At 48.0% G+C, this 14158-nt stretch overlaps 1 protein-coding gene across 1 annotated transcript in view; it reads left to right on the forward strand.

Annotated features, from left to right (window-relative positions):
* mtor (mechanistic target of rapamycin kinase) overlaps positions 1 to 13534 on the forward strand; it is an 83259-nt gene extending 69725 nt beyond the window's left edge. Inside the window, 21 exon segments of the mRNA XM_077003182.1 lie at positions 2744 to 2861; positions 3396 to 3593; positions 4652 to 4752; positions 5140 to 5236; positions 5346 to 5444; positions 5853 to 5975; positions 6431 to 6613; positions 6825 to 6959; positions 7635 to 7809; positions 9296 to 9431; positions 9545 to 9692; positions 9815 to 9937; positions 10174 to 10256; positions 10373 to 10445; positions 10545 to 10619; positions 10721 to 10856; positions 11404 to 11469; positions 12202 to 12282; positions 12434 to 12514; positions 12988 to 13093; positions 13240 to 13534. Coding sequence (XP_076859297.1) covers positions 2744 to 2861; positions 3396 to 3593; positions 4652 to 4752; positions 5140 to 5236; positions 5346 to 5444; positions 5853 to 5975; positions 6431 to 6613; positions 6825 to 6959; positions 7635 to 7809; positions 9296 to 9431; positions 9545 to 9692; positions 9815 to 9937; positions 10174 to 10256; positions 10373 to 10445; positions 10545 to 10619; positions 10721 to 10856; positions 11404 to 11469; positions 12202 to 12282; positions 12434 to 12514; positions 12988 to 13093; positions 13240 to 13255 — 2353 coding nt within the window. The 3' untranslated portion in view covers positions 13256 to 13534.
* Positions 13535 to 14158: the final 624 nt, after the last annotated feature.

The following is a 14158-nucleotide window of genomic DNA, read 5'->3' on the forward strand; positions in this document are numbered from 1 at the left end:
CCCGTATTCCCTTCCACTCGCACCCTCTCACTAGTCCCGTATTCCCTTCCACTCGCGCCTTCTCACTAGTCCCCTATTCCCTTCCCCTCGCGCCCTCTCACTAGTCCCGTATTCGCTTCCCCTCGCACCCTCTCACTAGTCCCCTATTCCCTTCCCCTCGCGCCCTCTCACTAGTCCCGTATTCCCTTCCACTCGCACCCTCTCACTAGTCCCGTATTCCCTTCCCCTCGCACCCTCTCACTAGTCCCGTATTCCCTTCCCCTCTCGCCCTCTCACTAGTCCCGTATTCCCTTCCCCTCGCGCCCTCTCACTAGTCCCGTATTCCCTTCCCCTCGCACCCTCTCACTAGTCCCGTATTCCCTTCCACTCGCGCCCTCTCACTAGTCCCGTATTCCCTTCCCCTCGCGCCCTCTCACTAGTCCCGTATTCCCTTCCCCTCGCGCCCTCTCACTAGTCCCGTATTCCCTTCCCCTCGCGCCCTCTCACTAGTCCCGTATTCCCTTCCCCTCACGCCCTCTCACTAGTCCCGTATTCCCTTCCCCTCTCGCCCTCTCACTAGTCCCGTATTCCCTTCCCCTCGCACCCTCTCACTAGTCCCGTATTCCCTTCCCCTCGCACCCTCTCACTAGTCCCGTATTCCCTTCCACTCGCGCCCTCTCACTAGTCCCGTATTCCCTTCCCCTCGCGCCCTCTCACTAGTCCCGTATTCCCTTCCCCTCGCGCCCTCTCACTAGTCCCGTATTCCCTTCCCCTCACGCCCTCTCACTAGTCCCGTATTCCCTTCCCCTCGCGCCCTCTCACTAGTCCCCTATTCCCTTCCCCTCGCGCCCTCTCACTAGTCCCGTATTCGCTTCCCCTCGCGCCCTCTCACTAGTCCCCTATTCCCTTCCCCTCGCGCCCTCTCACTAGTCCCGTATTCCCTTCCACTCGCACCCTCTCACTAGTCCCGTATTCCCTTCCACTCGCGCCTTCTCACTAGTCCCGTATTCCCTTCCCCTCGCGCCCTCTCACTAGTCCCGTATTCCCTTCCCCTCGCGCCCTCTCACTAGTCCCGTATTCGCTTCCCCTCGCGCCCTCTCACTAGTCCCGTATTCCCTTCCCCTCGCGCCCTCTCACTAGTCCCGTATTCCCTTCCCCTCGCGCCCTCTCACTAGTCCCGTATTCCCTTCCCCTCCCGCCCTCTCACTAGTCCCGTATTCCCTTCCCCTCGCGCCCTCTCACTAGTCCCGTATTCCCTTCCCCTCGCACCCTCTCACTAGTCCCGTATTCCCTTCCCCTCGCACCCTCTCACTAGTCCCGTATTCCCTTCCCCTCGCGCCCTCTCACTAGTCCCGTATTCCCTTCCCCTCGCGCCCTCTCACTAGTCCCGTATTCCCTTCCCCTCGCGCCCTCTCACTAGTCCCGTATTCCCTTCCCCTCGCGCCCTCTCACTAGTCCCGTATTCCCTTCCCCTCGCGCCCTCTCACTAGTCCCGTATTCCCTTCCCCTCGCGCCCTCTCACTAGTCCCGTATTCCCTTCCCCTCGCGCCCTCTCACTAGTCCCGTATTCCCTTCCCCTCACGCCCTCTCACTAGTCCCGTATTCCCTTCCCCTCGCGCCCTCTCACTAGTCCCGTATTCCCTTCCACTCGCGCCCTCTCACTAGTCCCGTATTCCCTTCCCCTCGCGCCCTCTCACTAGTCCCCTATTCCCTTCCCCTCGCGCCCTCTCACTAGTCCCGTATTCGCTTCCCCTCGCACCCTCTCACTAGTCCCCTATTCCCTTCCCCTCGCGCCCTCTCACTAGTCCCGTATTCCCTTCCACTCGCACCCTCTCACTAGTCCCGTATTCCCTTCCACTCGCGCCTTCTCACTAGTCCCGTATTCCCTTCCACTCGCGTCCTCTCACTAGTCCCGTATTCCCTTCCCCTCGCGCCCTCTCACTAGTCCCGTATTCCCTTCCCCTCGCACCCTCTCACTAGTCCCGTATTCCCTTCCACTCGCGTCCTCTCACTAGTCCCGTATTCCCTTCCCCTTGCGCCCTCTCACTAGTCCCGTATTCCCTTCCCCTCACGCCCTCTCACTAGTCCCGTATTCCCTTCCACTCGCGTCCTCTCACTAGTCCCGTATTCCCTTCCCCTCACGCCCTCTCACTAGTCCCGTATTCCCTTCCACTCGCGCCCTCTCACTAGTCCCGTATTCCCTTCCCCTCACGCCCTCTAACTAGTCCCGTATTCCCTTCCCCTCGCGCCCTCTCACTAGTCCCGTATTCCCTTCCCCTCACGCCCTCTCACTAGTCCCGTATTCCCTTCCACTCGCGCCCTCTCACTAGTCCCGTATTCCCTTCCCCTCGCGCCTTCTCACTAGTCCCGTATTCCCTTCCCCTCGCGCCCTCTCACTAGTCCCGTATTCCCTTCCCCTCGCGCCCTCTCACTAGTCCCGTATTCCCTTCCCCTCGCACCCTCTCACTAGTCCCGTATTCCCTTCCACTCGCGTCCTCTCACTAGTCCCGTATTCCCTTCCCCTCGCGCCCTCTCACTAGTCCCGTATTCCCTTCCCCTCGCGCCCTCTCACTAGTCCCGTATTCCCTTCCCCTCGCGCCCTCTCACTAGTCCCGTATTCCCTTCCACTCGCGCCCTCTAACTAGTCCCGTATTCCCTTCCCCTCGCGCCCTCTCACTAGTCCCGTATTCCCTTCCCCTCGCGCCCTCTAACTAGTCCTGCATTCTCTGCCCTCTGCCTCATCTGTTTTCTTCTCTCCGCGCAGATGTTTCTTGAAGCTGGGTGAATGGCAGCTAAGTCTTCAGGGCATCAACGAGAGCACCATTCCTAAAGTGCTTCAATACTACAGTCACTCCACGGAGCACGACCGAAACTGGTACAAGGTGGGAGCCCTCAGCCGCAAAGCTTCAACGAGACTTTGGACTTCATGTTTAGCAGAACCTTTATCCTCGAGTGACTTTCTCTACATGCCACATGAGTGGAACCTTCCTTGGCTGCATGTAGCCTGGTTACCTTGTGTTTTTGAGACCAGGTGGCCAGCCTGTGTTTCCAAACACACTGTTCTATTACAACAAGACAGTGAGTCAGAAGAAGCTCGTGTTTTCTTGGTCACTTGGTGTAGCTTCATAGTCTGAACACAGAGTCCGCTGGGCTTTTTCAGCTCAAACAGGTACAGGCCAGACGGATCTGTACAACAGTACATAAGGTGTAGAGAGATCTCGTAGGCAAACATTTAGTATATTCTTGGTGGGGTTGGTCTTTTGTGATATAAGTGAATTATTTCAGTAAGTTGTAAATATATTCCATTGTAAGTCTGTTCTTTCAGTCATGCTTTGTGGCCAGATAAACCAAAACAGTGTTTCACAAATCCACTTCTTAGTGGTCATCGGTAATTTGAGCTAATGTGACATTTCCAGGCTTGGCACGCCTGGGCCGTCATGAACTTTGAGGCGGTGCTCCACTACAAGCACCAGAACCAGGGCCGAGATGAGAAGAAGAAGCTCCGGCACGCCAGCGGGGCCAGCGCCACCAGCGAGGCCAGCAACAGCGACAGTGAGGCGGACAGTACCGACCACAGCCCCGTGCCTTCACCCGGCCAGAAGAAGGTCAACGAGGTGAGGCCCAAAACTCCCGAACGAGGGCTTGTGGGGAAACAACAATGTTCTCCTCACCCAAAAACACAAACAAGACTGTTAGGATGCTTGTGGCATTAACTCTGAAACAGCGAGTCATGTTGTGTGGTCACAGAATGTTCTTTGCTTTGCTAACTACCTTATCTGCTTCCTTTTTATGCGGTGTGTAACGGGTGCACGTTCTCCTCATGTTCTTTTTGTTTTACTCATCTGTAGTGTTTACACTGGTGTGGATCCCTACTCAGTGTGGATGTGTAAATAAGTCAGTTTATTTAACCTGATGCAGGAAGTCCTTTCCATTTACCTGAATACACTGCGTGTGAGTTAAGAACTGAGTTGGCACTGTGCAAATGACTTCGAGCTAACTAGACACAAGCATTGCCTTTGTTTCTTTTTGGGTGGGGGGTTTAACATTTCATTAAATATAGGACCATTTTGGCAGAGGCATATAGAATGGAAGCGAACTTAAACAGTAGGAAAGAAAGAAGGACTTTATTGGGCTTATTTGGAAAATGTCCTAAGCTAGTCATTTTCTGACTTTAAATAATTATTATGACTTGATCTTAAAGTGTATTTTTTCCTGGATTGTGGAATTAACATCTGACCTTGTAATGATCATACCATGTCAGCATGAGTAGATCCTTAATGAAGACAACTGGCAGTTCTTTAAAGCTGGCTGTTCTTAGCTAAGGCCTCTGGCTTTGTTTCTGTCATCAGCCGGCTTCAAAAGAACATTGTGTAGCCCGGTGCTTGCTGAATAACCCCGAAAGCTCGGTTTTCAGGAAAACACAATGTTCAACCAAAACCCACCAGTCAGTGTCGCATATACCTTGTGGATTTATGCATATTTACGCCTATCATCACGAGTCAATACCCAATATAAACAACAACAAAGGGAAGACCAGGTCGAAGGGCATTTTCACAGCGATGCCAAGTGAAACAGACACAACCTGGAATGTGTAGTGAATTCTGGGAATACTAGGAGTTTGTCAGCATGCGTGTGTAGTGTCTGATGGCATTGCTGCCTGTCTGTCTGGTAGGACCTGTCCAAGACTCTGCTGCTCTACACCGTGCCTGCCGTCCAGGGATTCTTCCGCTCCATCTCCCTGTCCCGAGGAAACAACTTGCAGGACACACTCCGGTGAGCACACGTACACGCACCAGCACGAAGCAGTGTGTGAGACATCAGTCACCCCTGCTGCTATCGTCAGGGTGGATTTTGTGGAGAGGGAGCCCTCTACTGAAATCTTTCGAACATAACGTAGTTTTACTTTCATAGTAGTGTTAGTTTTCTCTTACGCTGTAGTTTGAGCATTTGAGCGGACTTGAAAGTTGCGCATAGACATCTGCATGGCTAAATCCAAAGCTGACTAAATTCTGTTAATCGAGGGGTGTCCAGTAGCATCTACAGCTGTGCTGCTGGTGCAAGGGACGTCGGGCCGCAGAGCTGCGACCCCCTGGGCCACAGTGTCCCGCTGACCGTGTCGTTGATCATTGGTGTCATTGGTCCTCCCCTCTCTGCCTTCAGAGTTCTGACCCTGTGGTTTGACTATGGCCACTGGCCTGAAGTGAACGAAGCTCTTGTAGAAGGAATCAAAACTATCCAGATAGACACCTGGTTACAGGTAGGGGCTGCAGCCTTCATTTGGCCAGTCTCTCTCTCTCGCTCACGCACACACGCCCACACTATCCTGTCCTGAACCTGTCCTGAACCTGTCCCTTCTGTTTGATCAGGTGATTCCCCAGCTGATCGCCCGTATCGATACCCCTCGTGCTCTGGTGGGACGTCTCATCCACCAGTTACTGACCGACATCGGCCGCTACCACCCACAGGTATTTTGAGGAAGAATCATATGTATTACCGGAGCAGACCCTGCATACATAGCTCACAAAAGTATAATTCATTGCAAATCTGGTGACTTGGTGAAGCTTTCATTAATTCAGATGTTTTTCCTCATTCAGCACTGACAGATCTATAAAAAGGGATATCAAAATATCATAACCATATCATGCCTGAATTGAAGCTTTACACTCAAAATGACATTTTCTGTTTAAAATGGATCTACTTTTCTGTGTTTCTTATCTGTGCCCGCATTTAAGAGGGAACGAATTAAGTTAATGGGCCATTGGATAGCTGGTGTAGCTTTCATTATTTTTGGACGTAACTGTTATCGTCGTAAAATACGTTTCAAGTAACGGATAAGCCCCATAAATCGTGGATTTGTGGCCGTGCCTCTGCAGGCTTTGATCTACCCGCTGACCGTGGCGTCCAAGTCCACCACCACGGCCCGCCACAACGCTGCCAACAAGATCCTGAAGAACATGTGTGAGCACTGTAACACGCTGGTGCAGCAGGCCATCATGGTACGCACACGCAGCCCGTGGTGAACGCACACGCGCCTGATGGTACCAGATCGACGCTTGCCAGGGTCCCCGAGGGTGTGGCGTAGTCTTGGGATTTAAATTAAACAGGTTACAATTCAGAGTGTGAGAGATTTGTTGGGAGGTTAATTCCTTCACTGCTAGAAAGGAAATTTAAAAGAATTTAATGAGCTCATCAGAGCACTGAATTTTGATGACCAGTGTAACCCAACTTATAATGAAATATGATCATAACCCACTTGGTCTGACTTTATGGAGTCATACTTAATTGATGGCTGAAATGAAGCCGTTCTAGGCTGTTGGTAACAACATAAAGCAGCTAAAGCTAGCGCTCAGTTCTATTATAGTTCTATGAACTAAAGACCCTGAAGCTACGTTGTCCAACGCTGAGAAAGCTACATATCAGCCCGACGTTCTTCGGGTTTCTTCTTCTACAGGTGAGTGAGGAGCTGATCAGGGTAGCCATCTTGTGGCACGAGATGTGGCATGAAGGTCTGGAGGAGGCCTCGCGCCTGTACTTTGGCGAACGCAACGTCAAAGGCATGTTTGCTGTGCTGGAGCCCCTCCATGCGATGATGGAGAGAGGACCTCAGACCCTGAAGGAGACGTCCTTCAATCAGGTATTGAAACATCCCAAACGGTGCAGGTTTACCCATGGGCTGTAGATCAGTAGAACAGGAATTATAATGTGGCTAACAACTAATAAAGCCTACTGAGAAGCAGTTAGTATAGACACTTGTAGATCATGGTTTAAAACAACACGTGCAGGGACGTAGATGATGCCAGACTCTGAAGCTGTGCAGTAACCAGGGCTGCGATTGTTGCGAACAGGCGTACGGGCGAGACCTGATGGAGGCGCAGGACTGGTGCAGGAAGTACATGCGCTCGGGTAACGTGAAGGACCTGACGCAGGCCTGGGATCTGTACTACCACGTGTTCCGCAGAATAGCCAAGCAGCTTCCGCAGGTGAGCCGTCCCCACGCCGGACCTTCGGCAGCTTCTCCTCCGCTCAAATGTCGTGTGTTCAGCGCAGTTAATTGGTGCGTTTCTACATGAATTCGAAAAATTGAAAAGAAACTGAAACTGATTTGCTGTGCTGCGACCATGACGATGTTTATGATGGTGTTTATCTGCTTTTGTATCTTTTTTCTTTTTTTGACTTTGGATAAGTTGTCCTTGTTATTTTATCCTTATTACAAATTATAACAAATGTAACACACAACAGAGGTCAGAGAGTTCAACACAGCACAAATTCTGCTTTCTGTTCATAACGATTATTAATCTTGACTCTTCTTTTTTTTTTTTTTTGACTTGCCTCATTTGGACTCCTGAGCCTAAAACTTTATTATAGTTTTCCCAGTGAAATGATATCCAACGTGACACCCCCCCTCCCCCCTTTCTGCCATGAGAAGGAGAAACTGCTCTTAGAAACAGATCTAGAGCTGCGGTATTATTTCAGCTGGTGCCGTTTTCAGTCCTTTCCCTGCTGTTTTCTTTTATTGTATTACCCGACCCAGCCAAGGAAAACAGCTTCCTAACACCGAAGACTGCCGGGACAAAAGACACAGAGAGACAGAGCGAGAACCTGAGATAACACGTCTGCTTTTGTATCTCTGTGCGTGCGTGCGGGTTTCACCACAGCTCACCTCTCTGGAGCTCCAGTACGTCTCCCCCAAGCTGCTGATGTGCCGAGATCTGGAGCTGGCTGTGCCCGGCACGTACGACCCCAACCAGCCAATCATACGCATCCAGTCCATCGCCCCGTCCCTGCAGGTCATCACCTCCAAACAGAGACCACGCAAGCTCACCATCATGGGTGAGTACAGTGATACTTCACCACCGCAGATCCACAGGCTGCTGAGCTTTAGCCCTGTGTGCAGCGAGGTAACGGCGGAGGCCTGCTGTCTGATAGAGGCGTTCTGCCGTCTGATACCTGTTTTGTTTTACTTTGTTCTCTCAGAGATTTGCAATGAAGCGTTCCTTTAATTAAGTCATTCAAAACGAATCGAGGTCATTACATCTGTATCGATTTTTATTTTCGATTAGTTTTTATTCTTTTTTTTTTTTTTACGTTTGAAGTCTCTCTACACCATAGGAAGGATGAATGAAAGAGCAGTCTGAACCTATGTGACCTAAGTTTGATCACCCATGTGACCAAGAACACATTTGAACCATAATGACATCTTATGTCAGTGTGATGTTATGACAAGCACACCTTGTTAAAGACCTGACAGCACTGGCAGGTACAGATATCATCCCATGGGTGAAGTTAAGCTCTGTGCACACAATTCCACCAGACAGAGTCTTGACAGAGTCCCAGTGGAATCTTGAAAGTTGCTGATGTATTACTAAAAGAACATAAACACCTCACCTGAAATTATAACACTTTTTTCCTGTATGTTGGTTTAATAAACCCATTTAAATCCACTTCTCAACACCCAGCAACCATGTCTATAGCAACAGCTATAAGCCCCGTAACACACACACACATTCACACTCACACTCTTAGGCCTAGAGTCTGGCCCCAGTGCAGTGTTTCACCTCCGCTCACATATCTGTCTGTAATTCTCATGAAGTGCTGCACTTCTCCATCTGTACACCTCCCTCTCTTCACCTCCCGCTGCCCAGCCGCGCTGCGCTCCTGCTTTAGTGCTTAACGGCCTCTCTGAACGGCCTGGTTGTCCTGCACCGTCTCCTGGGAGCAGCTCAGAGGCTCTCTCACACCACCACATCGGACTCAGATCAGCGCCAGGCCCTTTAAACCTCAACTGCCCGTCCCTCCTGATGTTGTGAGAAGCTGCGTAACTAGAGGTCAATTTCTGTCGCTGGTATGAGTTGAGGGTTAACAGTAAGTGCATTTAATGTAGAGGTCTTGCAGTCTCACTGTGCTCTTTAAGGTTAAGGTCTTTTATACATTGTTCAGTGAAATCTCTCCCATTTTAATGTGTAATACAGTACATATGGTAAGACCACATTGCTTTAATGTAGGAGCAGTCGGCTGCAAGATTATGGCTTCGTCTGAAATACCATACTTCCCTCTAATACAGAACGCCAAAGCAGTATGTGATAAAGGGTAGTATGTCAGAATACATAGTATGCATTAAACAATAAACCAAAAGTACCTGGATCGCTTACTGAATCAGGAGCCATTTTGAAGTATGCGATTGCAGCACACTGTCCTATCCCATGATTCAACCGGAGTGTTGAACTATGATCGTGTGACGTCATGTCATATGACATAAGTAAAATGATGGGCATGTGTTTTGCTAACATTTTAGCTGTTTCTCTTCTGCCCCCTACAGGCAGCAATGGGCATGAGTTCATGTTCCTGCTCAAGGGCCACGAAGATCTACGTCAAGATGAGAGGGTGATGCAGCTGTTTGGGTTGGTCAACACCTTGCTGGCTAACGACCCGGCCTCTCTCCGCAAGAACCTGAGGCGAGGCCTTACAACAAACGCTTTTGGGCGTTTTATATCACATTTGGTTGTTTTTCCTGTGTTGATTTTGTTACTTGAAATGTGCGCGTGTGGTTTTGCGTTGGTTTCTGCAGTATTCAGAGGTACGCCGTCATCCCACTGTCTACGAACTCTGGCCTGATTGGCTGGGTGCCCCACTGTGACACACTGCACGCCCTGATTCGAGACTACCGTGAGAAGAAGAAGATACTTCTGAACATCGAGCACCGCATCATGCTGAGAGTAGGAACAGCCATGCCTTCTCCTTCAGCTCCACGGGGCTCGTCTGGTTCAGTGGGGACGGATGAATCTTTTGTCCGCGTGTTCGCTGCCAGGAACGGTGTGTACTGTGTGTGTGGTTTCAGATGGCCCCAGACTACGACCACCTGACGCTTATGGAGAAGGTGGAGGTGTTTGAGCATGCAGTGAACAACACCGCAGGAGACGACCTGGCCAAACTGCTGTGGCTGAAGAGTCCCAGCTCAGAGGTATGCCTCACACACACACACACACACACACACACACATGCACACACACACACACGCAATCATGCACACACACACACACACACACACACACACACTCTCTCTCTCTCTCTGTCTCTCTGTCTCTCTCATATTTGTCTTGGCATTTTCCATAACGTCACAGAACCGTTTCAGTCTATTATCATTCTGTCATTTCACTGCTGTCTGTACTTCGTTCCTAAAGCCTCCTCTATGTGCAGGTGTGGTTTGACAGGAGAACCAACTACACTCGCTCACTGGCTGTCATGTCCATGGTTGGCTACATCCTGGGACTTGGAGACAGGTGAGGATTTTCAGCAGTGATGTTTTGTGCTTGCTAAAGCAGTTTGAATCTAATTGAAACGGCACATTAAAAAGTGTGTCGTGCTAAATATGTTTTGTCATGTCTGATGCCCACAGACACCCTTCTAACCTGATGCTGGACAGGTTGAGTGGAAAGATCCTTCACATTGACTTTGGGGACTGCTTTGAGGTGAACGCTCCTCGTGTTTTACAACACATGAATGTGTGTGTGTGTGTGTGTGTAGAGGGGATAAATTATATGTATATATATGAAATACTTCTGTTTCAGGTGGCCATGACTAGGGAGAAATTCCCAGAGAAAATTCCATTCAGGCTGACGCGAATGCTGACTAACGCCATGGAGGTGAGAGATACGTTCGTGCTACACCTCCTCTACCTCCCTTGGGTTTTGGAGGGGCGGTTTTGAGATTGGCCCCCCTCATTTCTCCTCTGTTCCTCCGTCAGGTGACGGGGCTGGACGGGAACTACCGCATCACGTGCCACACGGTGATGGAGGTGCTGCGTGAGCACCGGGACAGCGTCATGGCCGTGCTGGAGGCCTTCGTCTACGACCCCCTACTCAACTGGAGACTCATGGACAGTGAGTGGAATGAGATGAGAGAATGAGATGGGAGAATGAGATGGGAGAATGAGATGGGAGAATGAGATGAGATGGGAGAATGAGATGGGAGAATGAGATGATGAGATGAGATGGGAGAATGAGATGAGAGAATGAGATGAGATGAGAGAATGAGATGAGATGGGAGAATGAGATGAGAGAATGAGATGAGATGGGAGAATGAGATGAGATGGGTGCATCTATACACTGAACTAATGTAATGAATGTGGATTAAAAATCTATGGCCTACATCTTTGCACAACCCACTCCTATTAAAAGACATATAAGTCTATATATACTGGTCTACACCAGTCAGAAACACTTAACACTGGTTAGTAACAAAATGGTGAAACTGCAAAATTGATGAGATCTTTATTTAAGCACTTGCATGCAGTTGATCAAACTAAACATAGTAGTAGCTAGTACAGCGAGATGCATTTTAGTTTAGATATCTCTACTCACTATTAGTGGGCATCTTGAATTGCCATTAAAGCAGTGAACCTGCTTCATGTTTTCATGTTTCTTCTAGCTAACACGAAGGGAACCAAGCGCTCCAGAACCAGAACCGACTCCTACACGCAGGGACAGTCTGTTGGTGAGTCCACTGATGATTCCCATCACTTAGGTTTCTGTTTAATCATAACCTGTTAAGTTAGTTTGTGTTAATTGTTACCCAATCCAAACAAGAAAACCAATTATGAAGACAGTCCAGTACTGCAAGCTTTACCCTCAGCAGAGAGAAGATGAGATGAGAGAATGAGATAAGATGGGAGAATGAGATGAGATGAGAGGATGAAATGTGGGGATGAGATGAGAGAATGAGATGGGATGAGACAATGAAATGGAAGAATGAGATGAGAGAATTAGATGGGAGAATGAGATTAGATGAGGGAATGAGATGAGAGAATGAGATGGGAGAAGGAGATAAGATATGAGATTAGAGGAGAGAATGAGATGGGGAAAATGAGATTAGATGGGTGAATGAGATGGGAGAATGAGATTGGATGGGTGAATGAGATAAGATGGGAGAATGAGATGAGTGAATGAGATGAGATGGGAGAATGAGATGGGAAAATGAGATGAGAGAATGAGATGAGAGAATGAGATTAGATGGGTGAATGAGATGGGAGAATGAGATTAGATGGGTGAATGAGATAAGATGGGAGAATGAGATGAGATGAGTGAATGAGATGAGATGAGATAATGAGATGGGAGAATGAGATGAGATTAGAGAATGATTAGAGATTGGAGAGTGAGATGGGAGAAAGACAAACCAGACCCCGTCTTTGCTTGACATACTATTGCTTTGTGGTCTTGTTATTGGCAGAAACAATGGAGGGTATTGACCTGGGAGAAACCACACACAAAAAGCCGGGCACCACTGTGCCTGAATCGATTCATTCTTTCAGTAAGTGTCACACTCCCCACCTGACACAGTACTGACGCTTTAAGATCACTTCTCAAAAAAGAGAACACACATAAGATGTATGTATAAGTTTCAACACCCAATTTACAAGTTAGTTGCTCATTTCTGTGCTTGAAAATTGTTTGCTACCCAGTTGGAGATGGTCTAGTGCAGCCTGAGGCCTTGAACAAGAAAGCCATCCAGATTATCAACAGGGTTCGGGACAAACTCACTGGTGAGTCATTGTTTGGCCTACAAACACAGCACAGCTGACTGCCAGGGTGCTAGACACTGAAAGTGGATATATTTGTGGATTCTAGTGCGGATACTAGTAACAGACTGTAAAACCTCTGATTGTAATAGCAGTCATTTTCTTCTTCGAAATCAGATAACTGTGAAGATTTAACTAAATGCAGCTGATGTGCCTTGGGAAATCTGATCTTTTTTTCATGTCCATCGTGATGACATGGATCTGTTTTTTTTGTCATTGTTCGATATGCTTCAGTCTAGATGTAAAAGGATCTGATTTTAGAATTTACAAATGATTAATCTAGGTGCACTGGTGCATTGCAACTTGTAATTGACTGTAAAATGTATGAGACAAGCCACAGCGTAGTAAACCCACTTTTCATCATTTACTGCCTATAAAAAAAATACTTGTGTACATATTACTATTTTCATAATGATTTTGGACCTTTGTCTTTTTAGGCCGGGACTTCTCTCACGATGAGACCCTGGACGTCCCAACACAAGTGGAGCTGCTGATCAAACAAGCCACGTCACATGAGAACCTGTGCCAATGTTACATTGGATGGTGTGTCTTTCCCCCACTATCATAATTAATTATGTCGTGTGTGTGCGTGTGTGTGTGTGTGTGTGTGTGTTCTATGAACAGCTTTGCCACATTGTTGTATCAGTGCTTCTTGCACTTATGTTGTCTTTGTCTTTTTCTGTCCTCAGGTGTCCATTTTGGTAGAGCTTCTCCCAGGCTGTGTTCCCAGGCTGTGTTCCCAGGCTGTGTTCCCAGGCTGTGCCCAGTGCTCATACTCTACCAATGTTCTACTGATGCCATCTTTGAGACATGCTGTTGCACGAACAGGCATTGAAACTGAATGAGACATTTAAAATTATGTCTGACTTTTGTTAATTTAATAATGTCATACCTGAAGTATTTACAAAGTGAAACTTGATTGAAAGTTGTGTTAATCTAGAGGAATGTCAGCATTTCTTTACCAATAAATTTTTAAAAGTCTAATTTTGTCCTCGTTTTAATCAAATGTAGTCACATTTAACTTATTTTATGTGATGGAAGTCATTATGACTAGCAGCTAGGATGTGCTACTGGATTGTTGAGTGTATTAGTAATGGTGGCAAATGCAGCCATGCTTGAGGTTCGGTTTGCCCGTGGTACGGATCGGGTTTTGATCATGGACATCATGTAGGGAGGGGCTAGTCCATTTTTGGCTTTGTTTGCCAGCATCAAGGTTTTATATCTGATGTGTGCCGTTCCTGCTAATAACCCGCGTCAGGTGTATTAGGAAGATGTTTGAGCTTTTTTGTTGTTAATCACTTATTTCTGTTGTTCGTTTTGAATTAAAGGCAACTTTTGTATATTTCCAAAGGATTAAACCACTGGACACTTCCATGCTTTTCAGTAAAAGTGAAACACTTATAACACTTATAACCTTATAACACTGATTGCTACAACAGGAGTCATGCCAAAGCATGTAATTAATAGTGCGTTGACAAAGAGCCAGACTCTAAAGTAGTAAAGTGTTTTGGGTGACAAAGCATAATGAAAAGTGAAAATGCTAAAATATAGAATTAAATCAAAGCACTTAGTCATAAGATCAGAGGTTACATTACATTTTAGCAGCTT

Source organism: Brachyhypopomus gauderio, chromosome 4, assembly GCF_052324685.1.
Source record: "Brachyhypopomus gauderio isolate BG-103 chromosome 4, BGAUD_0.2, whole genome shotgun sequence".
NCBI lineage: Eukaryota > Metazoa > Chordata > Actinopteri > Gymnotiformes > Hypopomidae > Brachyhypopomus > Brachyhypopomus gauderio.